Here is an 18262-nt window from a genome sequence, read left to right on the forward strand (position 1 = left end):
GGTCCATATGTTTATATCTGAAACTGTTTACGGAAATTACAATATGTCAAAAGTTAAATAATATTTCTTAATTGTATAAAAACTGGGTTGTAGTTTGTACTTAAAGCTTTCATTTATAAGCCAATGTTATTTTTAAGAAAAAAAAAAAAATGGAACCCTATGCCCTTAATTAGTTTAATTTTTTTAAGGATTTGAAAAAAAAACTAAGGATAACTCAAGGCAGTTTTTAATTATTCGGACAGTTTTTTTGACTCAAAAAGTAGCAACCCTGTAGTTATATAAGTTATATACTAACAAAAAACAATTAAAAATATTTTTTTCTAAACTTGCTGCATTTATATCATAATACTGTTACTAAAAGTCCTGGCTAGCTTAGCTTTATTTAAAAACTAATATAATAAATAGTGTGTTTTTACTAATTTATTAAACTAAGTTATTTTATTTGTTCTTAAACAGATTAGGATGTTTTTCTTCTAATGAATTAACCTTTGTAACTAACCTTGTCAATTGGTAGCCTGTTTTAATGATTTTGTTCTTATTTATACATGTTATTGTAGTTTTTTCACAACATACTAATATAAGTCTGTTAAAAACTGCTATAAAGTTTGTTAAAACGTTTTGTTATCTTTAAGATGCTTTAATTTTTGTTTATATTAATTTAATAGCATTTTTAATTTTAGTAACCTTTTTTTTAATAGTTTTAAAGTTCTTGTTTTATCAAATACCATTAAATAGTAATGTAATTAGTTTTTGTTAAGTAACCTGTTTTTGTCTCGTTTAATTGTAACTGTCTGTCATTGTAAAACCATCAATTGCAAATGAAGAGAAGTAGAAGTACCAGAAAACTTAAAGCATCTGAAAAAGTTAGTATTTCTCATTAACAGTCTTGTTTTATAAAGTTTAATAACTCATTTCTAAAATCAGTTTTAAATTTATAAAATACACTTTTGAAGAACACTATTAAGTTTCTAAGTATTATTACACTAAAAAATAACTGTTTAAAAATTTATTTTATTTTGTAAACAATTAGTATTTAAATGTTTTATGCCCCTTAAAGTTATGTCTATGTATAAAAACAGATCATCTCTAGCTCATAATTTTAATAAATTGTTTAAAAAAATTTAAAGTAAATGAAATCTGCTGACAATTTCTTACAATCCATGTATATTGGATACATATGTGCATATTACAATATAAGTAATATTGACATTTTCAAGTTTTCAATAATTAAAGTGTATATTATACAACTTTAAAAGTGTTTAACAGTTTTCTAATAAATAAGGTTTCTACTACAGTATCCCCAATCCAGATCAGGCCTTTTTTTTGCAAATATTTGAATCCTAATTTTAGAAATAGGTCTGGTTCTTAATTTCAATAACAAATTATAGGTTTGACCGGGTCTGATTCCAATTAATTTAAGTCGCGCTTTTTTTCATTTGAAAAGCTAAAATCTACCAAATGTACTACAGTATTAGGACTTTTAAAAACTTCCTTTTTTTTTATACAGTATTGTAGGTATACAAATGTCTATGAACATTATCTCTACACTACAGTACAGGACAACAGTAATCATGTAAACTTGTCCTACTAAATTAGAAGTTGTTGAAACATACACTAGATATTATGTGAATCGTAATGAAAAGTAAAAAAAAGACACATTGTGTAAAAAAAATAATTGCAGCCTCCTAAGATTTTTAATTTCAAAATTAGGCCACTAAATTCCTGCCAACTCTTATATAAATGTAATTAACTGTAATAAACAAGTTTAAATTGAAATCAAAGTGTAGTTTAACATTAAAAATTAAGATATTGATCCAAAAATGAGAGCCATATCCTAGCTTTTGGATCTCTTGGATGATAGTTTCCACATACGGTTAAAAATTTAAAAAACCTTACAAGATTGATTTTTTTCAGCTTATTTTATAAACACAAGTTAGTTTTTGTGCATTCGATAAAAACATATGAAACTCTAAAACGTCAATTGTGTATATTTAAAAAGTTGAATATAATATTGGAAATGTTTAAGTTTAAGATATTTTCATATTTATATGAAAAAGTCCTTTTTTTGTAAAAAGTTAAGTTCATTTTTAATTTTTGTTGCAATATTTTTTTTAAATTTAAATGAAGTCAACAATCTGAATTTTTATTACTATTAAATAAATATTTTATTCAACTTCTAAGTTTTGAGGTGAACAATAAAAAGGGTATATTTTTAGTGAGTTTATAAATTTATAATAACATTGACAATAAAGTTGCTGTCCATATGTTTGTTTTGGAAACTTTTACAAAATTGATTATATTTAAAAAGTTTATTTGATATTATTATATCCATTAAAATGACTTATATTTCATATTTAAAGCTTTCACATTAAAGCTAATGTCCATTTTTGTAAAAAAGCTTTTACTTCTTCCTATTGCCTGAACCCTAAATAAGTATGTGTATCATAAGTATATGAAAAAAACTTTAATGAAATTAAGCATAAGTTTATTTATAATTTCTTTTAAGTAATATTATGTTAAATCATGTAAACAAATAATTGCTGTAACAAAACAGTACAAGTTCGAGTTGCAACACGTACTTGGATCAACAGGAAAAACCTCATGTTCTTGTTCAGTTGACAATAACACAGGGCTTATTGCTTATCCCGCAGGGTGTACTGTTGTTTTATATGACCCATTCACCCAACAACAAAGACATATAATATCCATGGTCAAAAAGCAAGTAAGAAGTCTACACTTTTCTGCTGATGGTCAGCTGCTTGTGACTGGAGAGGTTTGTATTATTTTTATAAAATTATTTTTTACACTTTAAGTTTCAATTATCTGTTTTTAAATAAATTTAAAATAACTTATTTTTATTTATGTTATGTCTATGAATTTTTTTTTTCAGTCTGGTAGTAAACCATGTGCAAGAATTTACTCTACTTCAAGTTTAAAGCAAGTTTGTGAGCTTCCACAATCGTTTACAAATGAAATTTCTTGTGTCAAATTCAGTCCCGATATGAAGCATCTAGTTGGAGTCGGGTCTGAACATGATCGGGCTATTCATGTTTGGAAGTTTGAGGTAAAAACAAAAAAAAACTTGACATTAATTATGTTATCAATAATAGATGAGTATTTAGGTATTAAAACAAATTTTACTTTAAGATAAATTCATAAAAAAATTATAAGTAAAGTTTTCTAGTACTGTTTTTGTAGTTTTAAACTATATATTTTAAAAAAGCAGTTATAAAAACTTACAAGCAGTTATAAAAACCAATGTTCTTACAACATAATATAATTAATAATTTTTCCTAGAAAAAAGAATGGGTACTAGTCTGGAAAACTAAAATAAATCAGAAAAATGTTGAGTCTACTGCTTTTTCATCTGACAGCAGCTGTTGTTTAATGGTTGGAAAACGTTACATCAAAATACTCAATTTATCACCTGGAGCGTCTAAGCGAGTGAGATTTTTGGTGTTAAGTATAAGTGGTTTTCTCAGTAAAAATTTTTAGTTCAATTAAAAACGTTAAAGCTGTAAGATATTTATGTTTTGTAATAAAACTTCTTAGCGAAACAAGTTTGTAGGAACGTAAAAACAACAATTCTGATAGTAATTAGAATGTTTAGAATACATTAGTTACCTTAAAAACTCTTTCAAGTTATATTTTTAATTAAAAAAAGAGAAAAGTCGTTACTTATTTATAAGTTAAGTACGACTACTTGATAATTTTTTTTAACTTATTATAACTAATAGCGGTTTTCTAGTTTAAAATTAAAATTACTGTAAAAATTGTTGATTTAGTTTATTTTAAACCTTTTTCAAGTATGAGTTGTTTGAACTAAAATTTTTAAAGTACTTAATCATCTGATTGTTTATTTTTATTATTTTTAAGTTGTGCCTGATAATTAATTTACTGATTTTTACTTTTTTTGTAAAATCTGTTTATTGCTAACAATTTTTAGTTTACTATTATTTTAAGGAATTTAGACAATCATTTTTTAGGTCACAGACCGAAAATCTTCGTTTTCAAATTTTTTGGGTACAAGATACAGTTTGAGTAGTATTTTACTAAAAGATTGTAAATATGAAAATTTTTATGACGTTTGCTTTACTTGCCTTGATGAAAAAATCGCGTTTGCGGTAGGATCAAAATACATTGTCAAAATAGACATTTCCAAAAAGTCGGTTGTGGAATATATTAAAATACCTGTGAGTTGATTTTAGATTTAAAGTAAAAAAAATATTATTTTAAGGGCAAAGGAGGAGGTAAACACCCTTTTTGGTTTTTGATCTTATTTTATATAGTTTTTACTAAGCTACGAAATGTTTTACAGATTTAAAAAAATCAAAATAGTTTTTGAGATATAGCCGGTCAAAGTCGGAGCCAACAATAGGTTCCTTATGGGAGGCGCAAACTAAAACAGCAAAAATAGACTATTTCACTAAAAATCTATCTCTTCCTACGTTTTTTGAGATAACTACCTCAAACTTTCAGAAAATGTTCCTTGGTATATTTAGAAAATTCTGTCAAAAGGATTTTTTTTTAAATTAAAAAATAATAATTTTATATAAAAAATAAACAAAAAACAGTTTTTTTTTTTTTTTTGTTATAAAATTTTTGTTTTTTTAATTTTGTAAAATTCTGTTCTGACAGAATTTTCTAAATACTGCAAGGAACATTTCCTGAAAATTTGAGGTACTTATCTCAAAAAACGTAGGAAGAAATATATTTTTAGTGATTTCTAGTTATTAGCCGTTTTAGTTTGCGCCTCCCATAAGGATTCTATTGTTGCCTCCGACTTTGACCTGCTATATCTCAAAAATTATTTTGAATTTTTTTAATCTGTATAAAGCATCTTGTAGCTTAGTAAAAACTATATAAAAAAAGATCAAAAACCAAAAAAGGGTGTTTACCCCCCCCCCCCCCCCATATGCCCTTAAATTTAAGAAGAATGTTTAAAATTCTGATTCATGTTACTTGATCAATATTTGTTTTTTTTCCATTTTTTTTTTTGCATTTAATCAGCAACAAAGTGTTTTTTCTTTATTTTACAAAGATCACTGCTGTGTATTGTTTTTTGTTTAAGTAAATAATTGAGTTTGTTATAACTAATCAATTAGTTTAGTATTTTATGTAACAAGTTAATGTGTATACTTTACCTCTTTAAAATTTTTTCAAAGTTGTTTAAATTTATAAAATAAGTTATAAGAGAGGTATATGCCAAGATTTAGTTTACTTATTATTTGTATTTTTTGTAGAGTAACTTAAGTTTTTAAAGTGAATAAGAGTATATTTATTTGTTACAAATTTTATACTAAATGATAAGAGGAAATATTTTATACAACAGTTATATAGTTTACTTTTTTATGTCTTTTTTTTACAATTACTTAAGTATATTCTTTTTGAACTGATTTTTAATTTAAGGATTTTATATTAAATAGTTTGGGTAGTATTTTATTAAACTAAGTGAACAATTGTTATAAGTAAAACATGTTTTAAGTAAATAATTTTATTATCAGATATTTCAACTTCTAAGTTGTTTTACAACTTATATGCTAAGTCTGACTAAAGTTTACTTTATAGTTAGATAAATAGCCTATTACTGGTAGAGAGTAAATTTATATATTTTCAAGTGTTAGATTATGTATATTAGTATAAGTATAATTTAAGAGTTTGATTTAGAAAAGTCAGGAAAATTTTGGTAAAAAGTCAGGAAAAAGTCAGGAAATTTTTCTCAGCTTGATCAGTGGCAACCATGTTTATGGTATATTCTAATTAGCACAACTAAAATAGAACCATTTTTTCTTAAAACTTTATATAAAACACAAACAGTAGTTAGCGATTTTTTTTTCAAGTTTAAACATGTATACTTTTTAGTTATACTTTAAGAAATTAATGATTAATTATTAGAATTAAGCTTGTAATTCATTTAGTATTTTAGTATAATATAACTTGTAATTCATTTAGTATAAATGATTTATATTTAATTTTTTCTTATATTACTAGAATAGATATATTTATTCTTCGTTTATTTTTTATTACCCAAAACTAATATAAGTATTTAAAAGGCATGTTTTTTGATAATATTTTTGATAAAATGTAAGCTAAATAAGAGGTTGTAGTTAAATACTCTTAACTTTTTCAATATTAAGTAATTAAAGTTTAGTATTAATTTTTTTTTAGTTTTAAGTCGTCATTTATAATAAGTATATAGATTTTAGAGCAAACTAAAGTCTAATGTAGTTTAAAGTATAAAAAATATGTAAGTTATTTTAAATTAATACAAGATTATAAATTTACTAATTTTTGTGATTTAAGTAAAGCATTAAGCTTAAACAATGAATTTGTTTTTAATTTCAATCACTTATATTAGTAATACATGCCAAGATTAAAAAATTCAATTGTTATTTTAGTGCTTTTCTCTCTCATTTTTATAAAGAACGTAAAAGTTTATATTGTTTGTTAAAACTGGTTTTCGTAAGTCGTTTTTAACAATAAATTAAATAACAATTTCCATTAAAAATGTGTCAATTTTTTTTAGTTTGCTTAAAACTTTAATAAATTAATTAACTTTGTAATATAGTAAAGAAAAATATACATGTATATCGTATAGTTATATTTGTGCTGTTATGTTTTGGTGTATATAAATTTTTATGATAAAGTTACAGCTTTTCTTCGATGAAAATATGTGTTTATTTATTTATTTTAGTTAGTTCTTAAATTTTCACGTAACTGATATACAAAACAATTAGGTTTTTGATTTATACTTGAAGTTATTTAAAGAATGAACTAAAACTTACATAATTTTAATTATATAATATTTTGTTATGTTTAAGATGCTACAAAACAGATACCAACATCATATTTTAAGTGATAACTGTAATTTCACAAAAAATGTCTATAAAGTTGTTGTAAAGTTAGAATAGAACACCCTCCGGGTTTTAATGCCATGTTGTGAAAAATTGATATTTGTTTTGTATACTGTAAAAACACTTTTAAAATTCTTTAAACGTGTTAATTAATTATATTGAATGCGGCTTTACTTGTTCATAAGTTTTTTAGATCGTACTGAGGACTATATTACTTTTCTTTTAAATGTATCCTTAATAATACAATTTTTATTTATAAAATAAGTATCTATGTATTGTGTTCATGTAAAATTATTATGATTTTTTTCACTCTTAAACAATAAGCTGCTAAAATATTTGATCGATGAAAGTTGTCAAGGTAAACTAGTTTAAATTGATAGTTAACTGCTAAACAATTTATATAATGTGAAAAGTAAACGAAAATAAAAACATTGTTTATTTCTGTATATTAAAAAAACAACTTCGAACAGGAAAGAGGTCAGTTTTTGAACGTTTTTGGAACAAAAATGCTTGTCGGATTTCATTCAGGAAAATTACGACTCTATGATTGTCAAACGTTAGAACTGTGCTCTGATGTGGATTTCAAAGCTTCAGAGGAGTAAGTTGTATCAGTATTTAATTTTTTTTACTTGTAGTAGTGATTATTTTTTGCTTATAATACAATCTTCAGATTAAAAATTATGTATAAAAAAAATATATTTTTTTAGGTAGAGCTAATTTTTAATTAAGTTATAAATTTTAATTAGATTTTTTTACAAATATTATAATTGTTTTTTCTATAGAACTTTTATAAACAAACTATTACTTATTACTAATACAAAAATAATTTTCATGGAATATAAATGTTTAAATAGTTTTTAAAATATCCTCAGCTTTGTAAAAGACTTATTTATTTTAGATTAAAAAAACCACATCACTGAGCTTAAAAATATGTTCTGCACTGTAAAAATAAACTTATTTTGGCTGTTGTGTTTTTCTGTTATTTAATAAAGATTATAATGAAAAATTTGTGAGCAAATACTTAAAAGTTTTAGGAGATGTTTTTTTTGTCTTTTTAGCTTTAGTCTTTTACAAGAAAATTTTAAAATTTATCGTTGTTACCGTGATAAACAACTGAAAACTTTATTAAGCTGTAATTAGTGGGGACGGTTCAAATTCGCACGAAGAGTCACTTTTGCAAGAAAGGCTATTTTGCCCGAGAGTAAAAAAAAAAAAGCTTAAAAACAAAAAAAAGAAATAAAAAGAAATTATAAAGGGAGAAAAAAGCTAACGAGGGTGAGGATTAGGGGTAAAAGTAATAATAAAAAAAAAAATTGAAATTATTATCATTTAAAAAAAACCGCGCAAAAGTGTCTTCGTGCAAAAGTGTCCCTTCGTGCATAAGTATCTTCATGCAAAATTCACCCTTTAAGCATATTTGAGACCTACCCGTAAAAAGTGTCTGGTAGCCAAGATGAAAACAAAATAAAAAGATATTGCTCCTTATGCTTAATTACAATTTTTGAATACTATAAAAATTAATATTTTAAATTCTATTGGAAGGTATAAATATGCATTTTAAAACGATCTTCTTTTGTTTAGCTAAGTAGTTTGAGTTTTTTCTGCATAAATTAATAAAAGTATTGCTCTTGAATAGAGTTTACTCCATAAAGTTATTAAAAAAAGTATATTACAGTAGTGATTCTAGAAATAAGCACGTGTACACTATTGAGTTAATAAAGTTTTTATGTGAGTAATGAAAATACTTAAAAAAATTTCAAGTCTCTTTTACGTTTATTTTGTTTCATAACTCTTAATTTAAGTTTTAGTATACTTTATATTTGTTTTAGAATAAAAACATGATAAGCTAGTTAATACATTAAAAAACCAGCTCTATTTTAGAATTTAAGATGCACATGTTTTATTTTTAGTATAAAACTTAGCAGCTTTTTAATTTTTTTTACAAAATATTTATTGTATTAAGCTACCTTATACCTTGCAGTTTATGCATTATAAACCTTGTTAAAAAAAGATTTATTTTATCGTATCAGAAATTTTTAAATAGCAAATCTATGTTCAAATATAAAACTGTACTATTTTTCAACAGTGAAAAGAAAATAAGATCATCTCATTTGGATGCGAACAACAAGTTACTGCATATTTGGTATGATGATCACAAGCTAGAAACTTATTCCACGCAACAAATGTTTACCAAGCCACTAGAACTACATTCTAGTATCGAAGGTCACAGTGACGCTTTGTGGGATGTAAAGGTTTTTTTTTTTTCAAGCTGTATTTGTTTTTAGTTTCCAAAGTTTACAATTAAAAAATCATTGCGATTAATAATTCGAATAACTTATAACTTTCCTACAGTTAAGACTATTGTACAAAATTTATTTAAATGTTTAACAAAATCAACAACACAGAATATCAATTACGAATCGTTAGAAGATGAAAAGTCAATAAAATTTGCAACTTGTTCTACTGATGGTCGCTCGATGATATGGAAGTATTCAAATGAATGCTGTGTAAATATGTTTTTACGTATTTTTCGTTTAAAGTAGAATAATGCAATAGCATTTAAAATTAATTAGTTATTATAAGCGTTTTATATAAAAATGAGCTGAAATTATATTCTTGAATAGAATTTTTTTTTAATAATAAAAAAGTTAAAGAATAAATCACCAATTTCTGGTTATTAAAAGAATAATATTATGAAGATTTTAATTAGTCGTGTATGTTTGGTTTCAGTAAAATTTCAGTTGAAACAGAGACAGGACAGCTAGAATTGAAAATATTTGATTGTATGTTTTTATAATAAAAAATAGTTTTTATTTATATTCGACATAATTTAAAAATGTTATGATTGCTGATAACAACATAGAATCTTGAAAGTTGAGATCCGGTAACTTTGAGCCTATAGCTTTTATTTTAGGGTATTAAGACTTCGTGTTCTATTTTGAGTAAAATACTTTTAATGGATCTTTAAGAATTGTGTGCTCCATTTGGCTATCTTATATTGGGGTACTTAGTCATTTAGTACGGGTTTAGGGGTAGCTTACACATTGTGCAGTTTTGATATTATAAATATAAATGAACAGGATGAACGGATGACTTCATAATAAGTTTTACTAAATTTGTTATTATTTTTTAATGAGAGTAATCAACGTTAGTTGACGAAATTAATTTTATTGCTACTATCATAAGTCTTACTGGTTCGAGTTTTGAAACTTGATTTTATCTGATAAAATCTCATTAATTTTTCCAAATTCTTTTTTTAAGTTATCACTACACAGTGGGCTAGAATTAGCTTTAAACTGAAAATAGAGATATATATTAGTTATTAAATAAATAAAAAAGTTGTCATATAGCCAGGGTTGCCAAAAATCCTTTACAAAAAAGATTTTTTTTTGTAAAGTAATGAAATTTTGATATAATACAAAAGTCTATCATATAGAAAAAAAATATCATTAGTTTTATTTTTAATAAAAAACACATTTAAAGTAGCTTTACAGTATCTTTTCATTGTTATTATAATATTGAAAACAGTTTTTTTACCTTTAGCTTAATTTAATACTAAAAATGGAACAAAAAGGTTCTTCTTTAAATAACCTTGAAAAAATCTAGAAAACCTAAAAAAAAATTCAAAAAACCTTTGGCAACCCTGTACAGCTCTATGTACATTACATAAGAAAATGCTTCAAACTAGAAAATTTAATATTATTTGCTGGTTTAGTTATTTTAAATAGAAAAAATAATTTATAACTTTTTTAGCAATTGCTTCATACAACAACTTGTTGCAAGATACCCACGATGGTTGAGGAACCTCAACTTTTAAACTCAAAAAATGTTCAGTCTGGCAACAACCAAGTTGATTTCGACAAAAACGGATTTCGATCTCTAGCTGTTAGTCCTGACGGCAAAACAATGGCTATCGGTGACCTTGCTGGTAACATAAGGTAACACATATATAAAACTTTGTCATGAGATATTCAACCTGTAATTAAGTATTTTCCTTTATGATTAATAATACTAAACTTTATATTGTGTGCATTCTTTTTTATATGTAGTTTTATACATTTTTTATTACATAATTTAGAAAACTGAAGGAGTTAGATTACTCAACACTAAAGAGCTTAATTATCAAAAGTTTATTCATCGATTGTTACTTTAGCTAAAAAAATTCTCCTAGATGGATCTTTAAAGCTTATAAGTAACAATGTTGCTTCAAATTTCTGAAGTTTCAAATGTTGTTACTTGAAAGCTCTGAAGATCCTTTTACGAGAAACAGTGTTAGCTAAAGTAACAATCGTTGTATAAACTTTTGATGATATATTTATTATTATATAATTTATTTCAATTTTTTTGACTAAAAGCTCTGTTTACTTTTAATTATTTTTATAACAGTAAGATCATTAATTTTGTTATATTATAACAAATAAATAAATTATTTTAAATATTTTGTTAAAGTCAGTTTTTATTTTTACTCAGCTCTCAAGTTTTTGTAATGAATTTTAAGGAAAAAATGTTGATAATCGTAACATAGTGGATTTTAAATCTTGTCTTTACATTTTACATATTAATACAAAATTTACAATATTTAACGCGCAATTTTTGACTCTTTGAGTTTTAAATTTCACAGTTTGTTTTGTTGTAGAATGTGGATAACTTTGAGTTATTTTTTTAACTTTTGTAGGGTAGTTCTTATCCCAAAATTTACGAAAGGAAAACTTTTGTTTATGAAGCATATCTATTTATCACACTCTAAACATTTAACAGCATATTTGACATCGACTCCATGCAGTCGGTGGGTGACGTCATAATGAGAAACCTGACGTCATCGGTCACGACTTGCGGCTTCTACCAATCGACGAGAAGCTGGCCCTCTCTGTTGGTTTGCGGGGGGAGGGACCGAGTCGTGCAGATATTCGATTGCACAGAAAACTACAAACTGCTGTTCACCCTGACCGATCATTCGTCCACTGTCACCGGGGTTGAGCTTTTTGAATTGGAAGACCAAGTAAGTCTGTATTCATCTTTAGTATGCTTGTGTAAAGTTGCTTAAGTAAACTTTTAGAGGTAGATGGGTTTGGAGAACCATTAAAACATTACATAATGCTTAAGTACTGCATTAGTTGTTAGATTAAAAGTATTGATTTTTTTTAATACTTTTATATTTGAACAGACCTTTCTATTTGAGTAGTCATCAGTAACAAATGAAGTTTCATAGTTTAGTATAAAATGTTATATTTTTTCACTTATTAGATTGTATTTTGTCCTTATTCTACTTAATTGAAATATATTTTTTGACTATTGAAACAAAAAGTAAAACTACATAAAAGCAAATTAGATAAACTATACACTGAATTGTATTTTAAAAAGGTAAAAGTTTTCTTAAATTTTGTTAAATACTTTTTAAAAACTTAGTTTTGGAAAATTTTTTACATGATTGTGTTTTATATCAATTATTATTTTAAATAATTTTATACACTAAGTGTATAAATTTATCATTAGATATTTACCTGTTAGTTGTTCAATTTATTGGTTAGAAAAACATAATTATAAGGTTTATTACTGTGTGTTAAGGTTTACAAATAAATAAATAAATAATAAAATATTAAAAAGGTTGTTCTAAACAAATATAGTTATATTTGTAACAGGTTAGGTTAGTGACTGGAAGCTTTGACCGGTCATTGCATTTTTACAACTTGAAGTGGTCCAACGAAAGCAAAGCATGGACGCTTGACAGGGTGAACCAGCGTCAAATTGCCAGGAACAATACTATATCTAGTCTTGCTCTAACCAAGTTCGTTTTTACTGACTATTTTGTACACACTTTATTTAAATGATTATATTGTTTTAAGAAAATTGCTAAATATTAAACTTCAAACAAAACAGAGATGGCCAGTTGTTTTCATCGGCGGGATCCTGTATTTACGAGTTTGATATGAAAAGCACGGAATTAAGACGGGAATGCAGTCTAGACCTTAAGTTTTCTTCTATTATGTGCATTGCGGTTAATAGTGATTCTACATTACTAGCTGCTGGCTCTGGAAAGGAAGGAATCTTTATTTACTCACTTGTCTCAGGTTGTAATTAATATACTCATATTGTTTGAGAAAACATAATATAACGAAATTTAGCAAACATATAAATATACTGTGATTAAAAGAAAACATGCAAAAGCAAAAAAAATAAATTAAACGTTATGTTACAATATATCGGAAAAAATGAACAAATTTTATCTAAATGATATATTTTTTTAAGTTTTAACACATAGATTCTGGTTGAATTCATTCAAAGTATACAACCATTTTTTAATAAATGTAACTACATGATTCACTAGTAGGTTAAAATAATTATTATAGATACTTTTTTAATTTCAGGTCTGAATAATTATCTAACTTTCTAAAATTTTTAGTTCATTTTTGTCAAAGCTTTTGTTGTAACAGTTTTTTACACAAAAATACAACGTTATATCTCCTATTTGAATTAAGATTACTGTTTTTTAAGAGTATTTCAGTTCTAACTTTTCTATCTGTTGCAGACAGAACACTCGCAGTTTTGCTGGGACACGCCGATCACGCCAACTCGATGTACTTTCACGACGACACGACGTTGGTGTCGGCAGCGGGAGATTCCTGCTTGTTCGTGTGGAACGTGAGCAAGTTGAAGCTGCGCATTCCCTCGTTTTATGGGGATTTATCAGACAAGGACGTCATTTTCACACCGGCCAGCAGATCCAGTTCGCCTGTTGAAAACGCGTTTGAAGAAGCGCTTGTCATTCAGAACTTTGACGACGGAAAAGTGGATCTTGCTAAAACAGAAGATTTGAAAATTGAAAAACATAACTCTGATTTAAGGGGTTTTGCTGATAATAAAGTAGCAACGGATGTTAACCAACCGCTGGGAAAATGGGCGGAAAATCTTAGCAAAGTCGAGGTTAGTAGTTTGGTTAAAAAAGGTTTATGCAACATTTTCGGCATATACACTTTAAAGTTTTTTTTTTCTTGCATCTTTTATTAACTTAAAGAACAAATATGTTTTTTAGGTTTGTGAAGCTATAAACAAGCTCGAAATCCACGACACAAGCTCAATTACGCTCTCATCAAGTTGTGACAACTTTCAATGTTAGTTACTTAATATTATATTTTCATTAAATTACTTAGACTTTGCTTTTTATAGTTTTCCAAAAAAAGATGAGTATTTTGTCTTTATTTATTTCTAATCAAATTGGTTGTTAAATACAACAATTATATGTTCCCACAACAAAGCCTTCTTTTAATTAATTAAGTATAAATGAATTAAATCTAACAGCCGAAATAATGCATAGGTTCATCACTTGAACAATCTCCTGATCGCTCTGAAGAATGTTTAATCAATGAAAATCAATCATATCTTGAAAAGATCGCAATAATTTCAAGTTTTCCCGATGAAAAGTCCTCCGAGACGCGATCAAGACGTTTAGAATTCGCTGATAATGAAAAATCAACAAACTTGTTGCATAAAAACTTAGAAAATGGTAGTTCAAACAAACCTGCTTCTAGTACCGCAAGTTCCAGCCCGTCTTCAGATTGTAAATTAATACCTAAAATGGAAAAATATCCACCGACTTTATCTGCATGCTCAATGTCCACTTTTAACATGGAAAAGTCAGAAAAGTCTGGTTCGCAAAATTCTCTTTCGTTGCCAGTTATCAGTGATGGAAGTTCGGATACTTCTGTCAACACTTTGGACGACTCGCTCGACGAAGTAGATGAGTTGGAAAGCACAGTTGTGTACAAGGGACACTCGCATGCTGAAAATAAAGATCTGATGTCGTTTACTTCCGATGAAGAAGTTGACAACAACAAGACCATAACATCAGACAGCAGTTCCATGCCTCCCGCTTTCATTGAACTGCTGAAAAGCCTACAATCGCCTAAAAAGAAAAGCGTCAGCAGCAGTGTTGAGGTGGCGTCGTCGTCTGCTGTTGAAGAACCAGAGGCTCCAAGTAAGTTTTATTTTTTTATTTTTTTGGCTTTTTGAAATATTTTAATTTTTACATTAAAGAAATATTTATAAAAGTTTTCCAAAAAAAATTTTAGTTCTCCACTACCTTAATTGTATGGTAAATATCAAAGAAGAATCCTTTGTTTTTTACTCAAATTTTGTAATAGTAGCAATATAATATTATTGCAAATTAAATATTTTATTTACTACCAGGTTTCGGTGGCAAAAAAATTACAATATTTTCAAGAAAAATAAAAAATAAACTGTATCTAAATAAGCTCTTTACATTACAGTAAGTTGAGCAATATTTTTTAGTTAAGACAAATAACTATAATAGTAGCAATAAAAGTGCTTCCAAGCAGTGGCGTCGCGTGGTATTTTTGTTAGGGGGTGCTGAGATATAAACTCAAACCTCAAACTTGAAACTTTTATTTTAAACTAGTTCAGAACTTTTTGAATACGACTACATCAATTTGTAAATGTAACAAAATATTTGTTTGCTAAAAAAATCAAAGTTACTACAATAATAAGTAATTATGTAATGGAAAAGATTACAATTTGATAAAGATTTTAACTACTTTTTATCAAATAAAATATACTCTGATCCTGCTCGACTTGCCTCTTTTCGAGTTGTCCTAGCTCAAGTTTTTCCTGCTCAAGTTACCCTGACAGAGTTGCTCCTGCTCGAGTTGCCTCTGCTCGAGTTTCCCCTACTCGATTTTACCTGCTCGAGTTGCCTCTGTTCGATTTCACCTGCTCGAGTTGCCCCTGCTCGAATTGTCTCTGTTTGAGTTTCCACTACTTAAGTTTCTTCTGCTCGTATTGTCCCTGCTTGAGTTGCCTCTGATCGATTTGCCCTCCTCAAGTTTCTTCTGCTCGAGTTCAACTTTACTTATTGTTCTTGCGTTTTAGTTAATTTTTAACAACGATCATGATTTAATTCACATGTTGCTGAAAGTTCATGCAGCTCCTGAATTCAGCTTTTCAACATTTTTTGTATTGAAAACTTGTAAACCTTTAAGATGCAGCTGACCAGATTGGGCTTGCAGCTCTAATTTTACGAACATTTTGAACATCAAATAAAAAATTTGAAAAAAGTTAATTTAGCAGGGAAATTAACGACGGTCATGTACACATTTGGCTGTAATTTTTGTACAACTTCATAATAACCTAACTTTCTTGTTTTTAAAGCTACCATAAACATTTTGACATCGTTTAAAGCTCAATTTATAAGTTTTAACATAAAGTTATTTTGATGTAGTTTGGGGTTGTACAACTGAAGCAGGGCCTCATTTAAAACAGCATGTTTAAAAGCTTAATCTCTAAAATTTAAACTTGTTGTACGCTTTAATTTTTTCATTTTTTGGGTGGAGCAGTAGCTCCAGCGTTCCACCCCACGCAACGCCCCTGCTTCCAAGTGTTTATTACTATATAAATATGCCAAAGTTGTTTTACTTAAATAAATAAAGTATATATGTACCAAAATTTTTAGTATGTGATTTTGAAAGTTATTTAGAAAATTTCGAAAAAATCTTTCGAACTTGAAATGACTGCCTTTTTTAAAATTGTAATAAATTTTTTCTCTTATTTAAAAAATTTTATTTTATTAGTAGAGTTATATAATAACATACCATAAAACCAAACATGCAACAAAATACAGATACAGCAAATAGCAGCAGTGACGCAACTTTCGATGTAATTTCTGCCTCTTCTAATTCTTCAGTAGTAAGCGATAATGAATGCGAAGATTGGCAGACTCACTGTTCCGAGCTAATGTCCAAGTTTAACACTCTTCAGAGACTTTACAAACAACACAAGGTAGATTTAAATTTATGTAGTCTTTATGTTAAAACATACTTTATTATTTGACTAAGTGTTTTAATTCAAGTTTTACAAGCCGTTTTTTACTTTAGAATGTTTATCTTACTAAAGAAAGTACTAGGGTTAACTAATTGTGCTTTTTTCATAGAGACTGCGAATTCTTAACTCACTTTATTGCGTGCTGTATCGAGTATGCATTGAAATATTTTCGTTTATTTTTACAGCTAGCAAGCCATGAAAGCTCCTCAGCCGAAGAAAAGAACAACGTTGAAGAGGCACTGCACGGAATATCCGGTTGTTTCGCTACAATTTCCGCTGAAATTTCACAACTCGGCATAGAAAACACTCATCAGAACACTTTTCAGTTTGAACCTCTGCTAAGAGAATATTCCGAAAAGTTGATTAAAGCAGTTCAAAAAAACAAAAACTTCGAAACTACCTGATTTATTTTAAAATTTTAGGAAATACTTTTCTCATTCAAGTGCACATATTAGTAAAATTCGTTTTTTTTTCTTTGATATCGCATTATTATCATGCAAGACCTTTTTGTAGAAGCAATTTTATTTATACCAAAGCTTTCATAGAACTTAATAAGTTATTTTGTGATAGATTTTGGTGCCTCTGTTTTGCCATCATACTTTTTGTTGCTTTTCTTTTATATGCATTCGATGGTCGTTTTTGTGTCTTATTTTCTTTAAAGTGCATTCGCAGTCAAACGTTGTCAACTTATTGATTTTATTTTATCATTTCAAACTTGGCACACAATAGTACTATGTAACATAATAAAACAAAAATAACTGTGAAAACGTTAACTGCATTGGTAAGTTTTTAGTTAAAAATTTCCAACAGTCATGAAGTGTGTCTCATTAAAAATATTTAATTAGTTATATTTTTAAAATATTACAGTTTAAGCCTCGACAAATTGTTACCTGCTTAAACTAAATTTTTCAGAGTTTAACCAATTAAATATATTTATTTACTATCAATAGTAGAAACTATAATCGAGAGTAAAATTTAAACAGTTTTCGTTGTGTTAAGATCAGTAATTATTATGATATAGATGCGCTATACACCAGGATGTAAATTTTTATGTCTAGAATTAACTCATTTTGCAAGTCATTTAAACCTAAATTTATTTTTGATAGATTATACAACTTAACAATATATACAATAAAAGGTTTCCACCATTCTTATGAAAATATGAGTCAGGTTTTGACCGAGACTTTAGTTACTACGTGTAAAGTCTTGTTTGTTAGCTCAAGCATTATTAAGTTTTTTCTTAATGATCGTCAGTTAGATTGTAAGTCAGGGTTGCCACTTTACCTGGAATTTGACAATTTCGGTAAAAAAACACCTGGAATTGGAAAATTTTCGAAAAAAAAAAGGGAATTTTGAACAAAAATTACTAAGAAGCCTGTAATTTTTAACAATTTTTACATGTTTAGTAGAAAAATTTCGATTTGACACCAAAAGTCTACCATATAGGTAAAAAAATTTTATCATCATCAAAAATTTTTTTAGTAAAAAACACATTTAAATTAGCTTCACAGTATCTTTTCAATGTTTTTATACTTTTTAACATGGTTTTTTACCTAAAACTTAACTTTAGACTAAAG

General features: G+C 26.9%; 1 protein-coding gene across 2 annotated transcripts; it reads left to right on the forward strand.

Moving 5' to 3' along the window:
* Window positions 1–733: 733 nt before the first annotated feature.
* On the forward strand, window positions 734–17394 carry LOC145831248 (mitogen-activated protein kinase-binding protein 1-like). Of its 2 annotated transcripts, XM_082938414.1 has the most exons (17): window positions 734–863; window positions 2555–2773; window positions 2891–3064; window positions 3298–3444; window positions 3987–4193; window positions 7325–7452; window positions 8941–9106; window positions 9260–9361; window positions 10608–10792; window positions 11613–11853; window positions 12494–12639; window positions 12732–12922; window positions 13381–13775; window positions 13885–13963; window positions 14167–14826; window positions 16486–16643; window positions 16871–17394. In XM_082938414.1, exons 1-17 carry the CDS (start codon window positions 819–821, stop codon window positions 17087–17089), a joined length of 3462 nt encoding a protein of 1153 aa, XP_082794540.1. In that variant the 5' UTR covers window positions 734–818; the 3' UTR covers window positions 17090–17394. The 2 variants fall into 2 exon arrangements, with proteins under 2 accessions (XP_082794540.1, XP_082794548.1); XM_082938422.1 differs by lacking the exons at window positions 734–863; window positions 2555–2773; window positions 2891–3064; window positions 3298–3444; window positions 3987–4193 and adding an exon at window positions 7155–7212.
* Window positions 17395–18262: the final 868 nt, after the last annotated feature.

This window comes from Thalia democratica, chromosome 1 (genome assembly GCF_965202585.1).
Source record: "Thalia democratica chromosome 1, ktThaDemo2.hap1.1, whole genome shotgun sequence".
Classification (NCBI taxonomy): domain Eukaryota; kingdom Metazoa; phylum Chordata; class Thaliacea; order Salpida; family Salpidae; genus Thalia; species Thalia democratica.

Bases quoted from the DNA above. Each gene is read 5' to 3' on its own strand.
- LOC145831248 (XM_082938414.1), top strand. From the start codon at position 819: ATGAAGAGAAGTAGAAGTACCAGAAAACTTAAAGCATCTGAAAAA. The intron at 12,923-13,380 runs GTTGTAATTAAT...TATCTGTTGCAG, and splicing joins TATTTACTCACTTGTCTCAG to ACAGAACACTCGCAGTTTTG. The intron at 16,644-16,870 runs GTAGATTTAAAT...TTATTTTTACAG, and splicing joins GACTTTACAAACAACACAAG to CTAGCAAGCCATGAAAGCTC.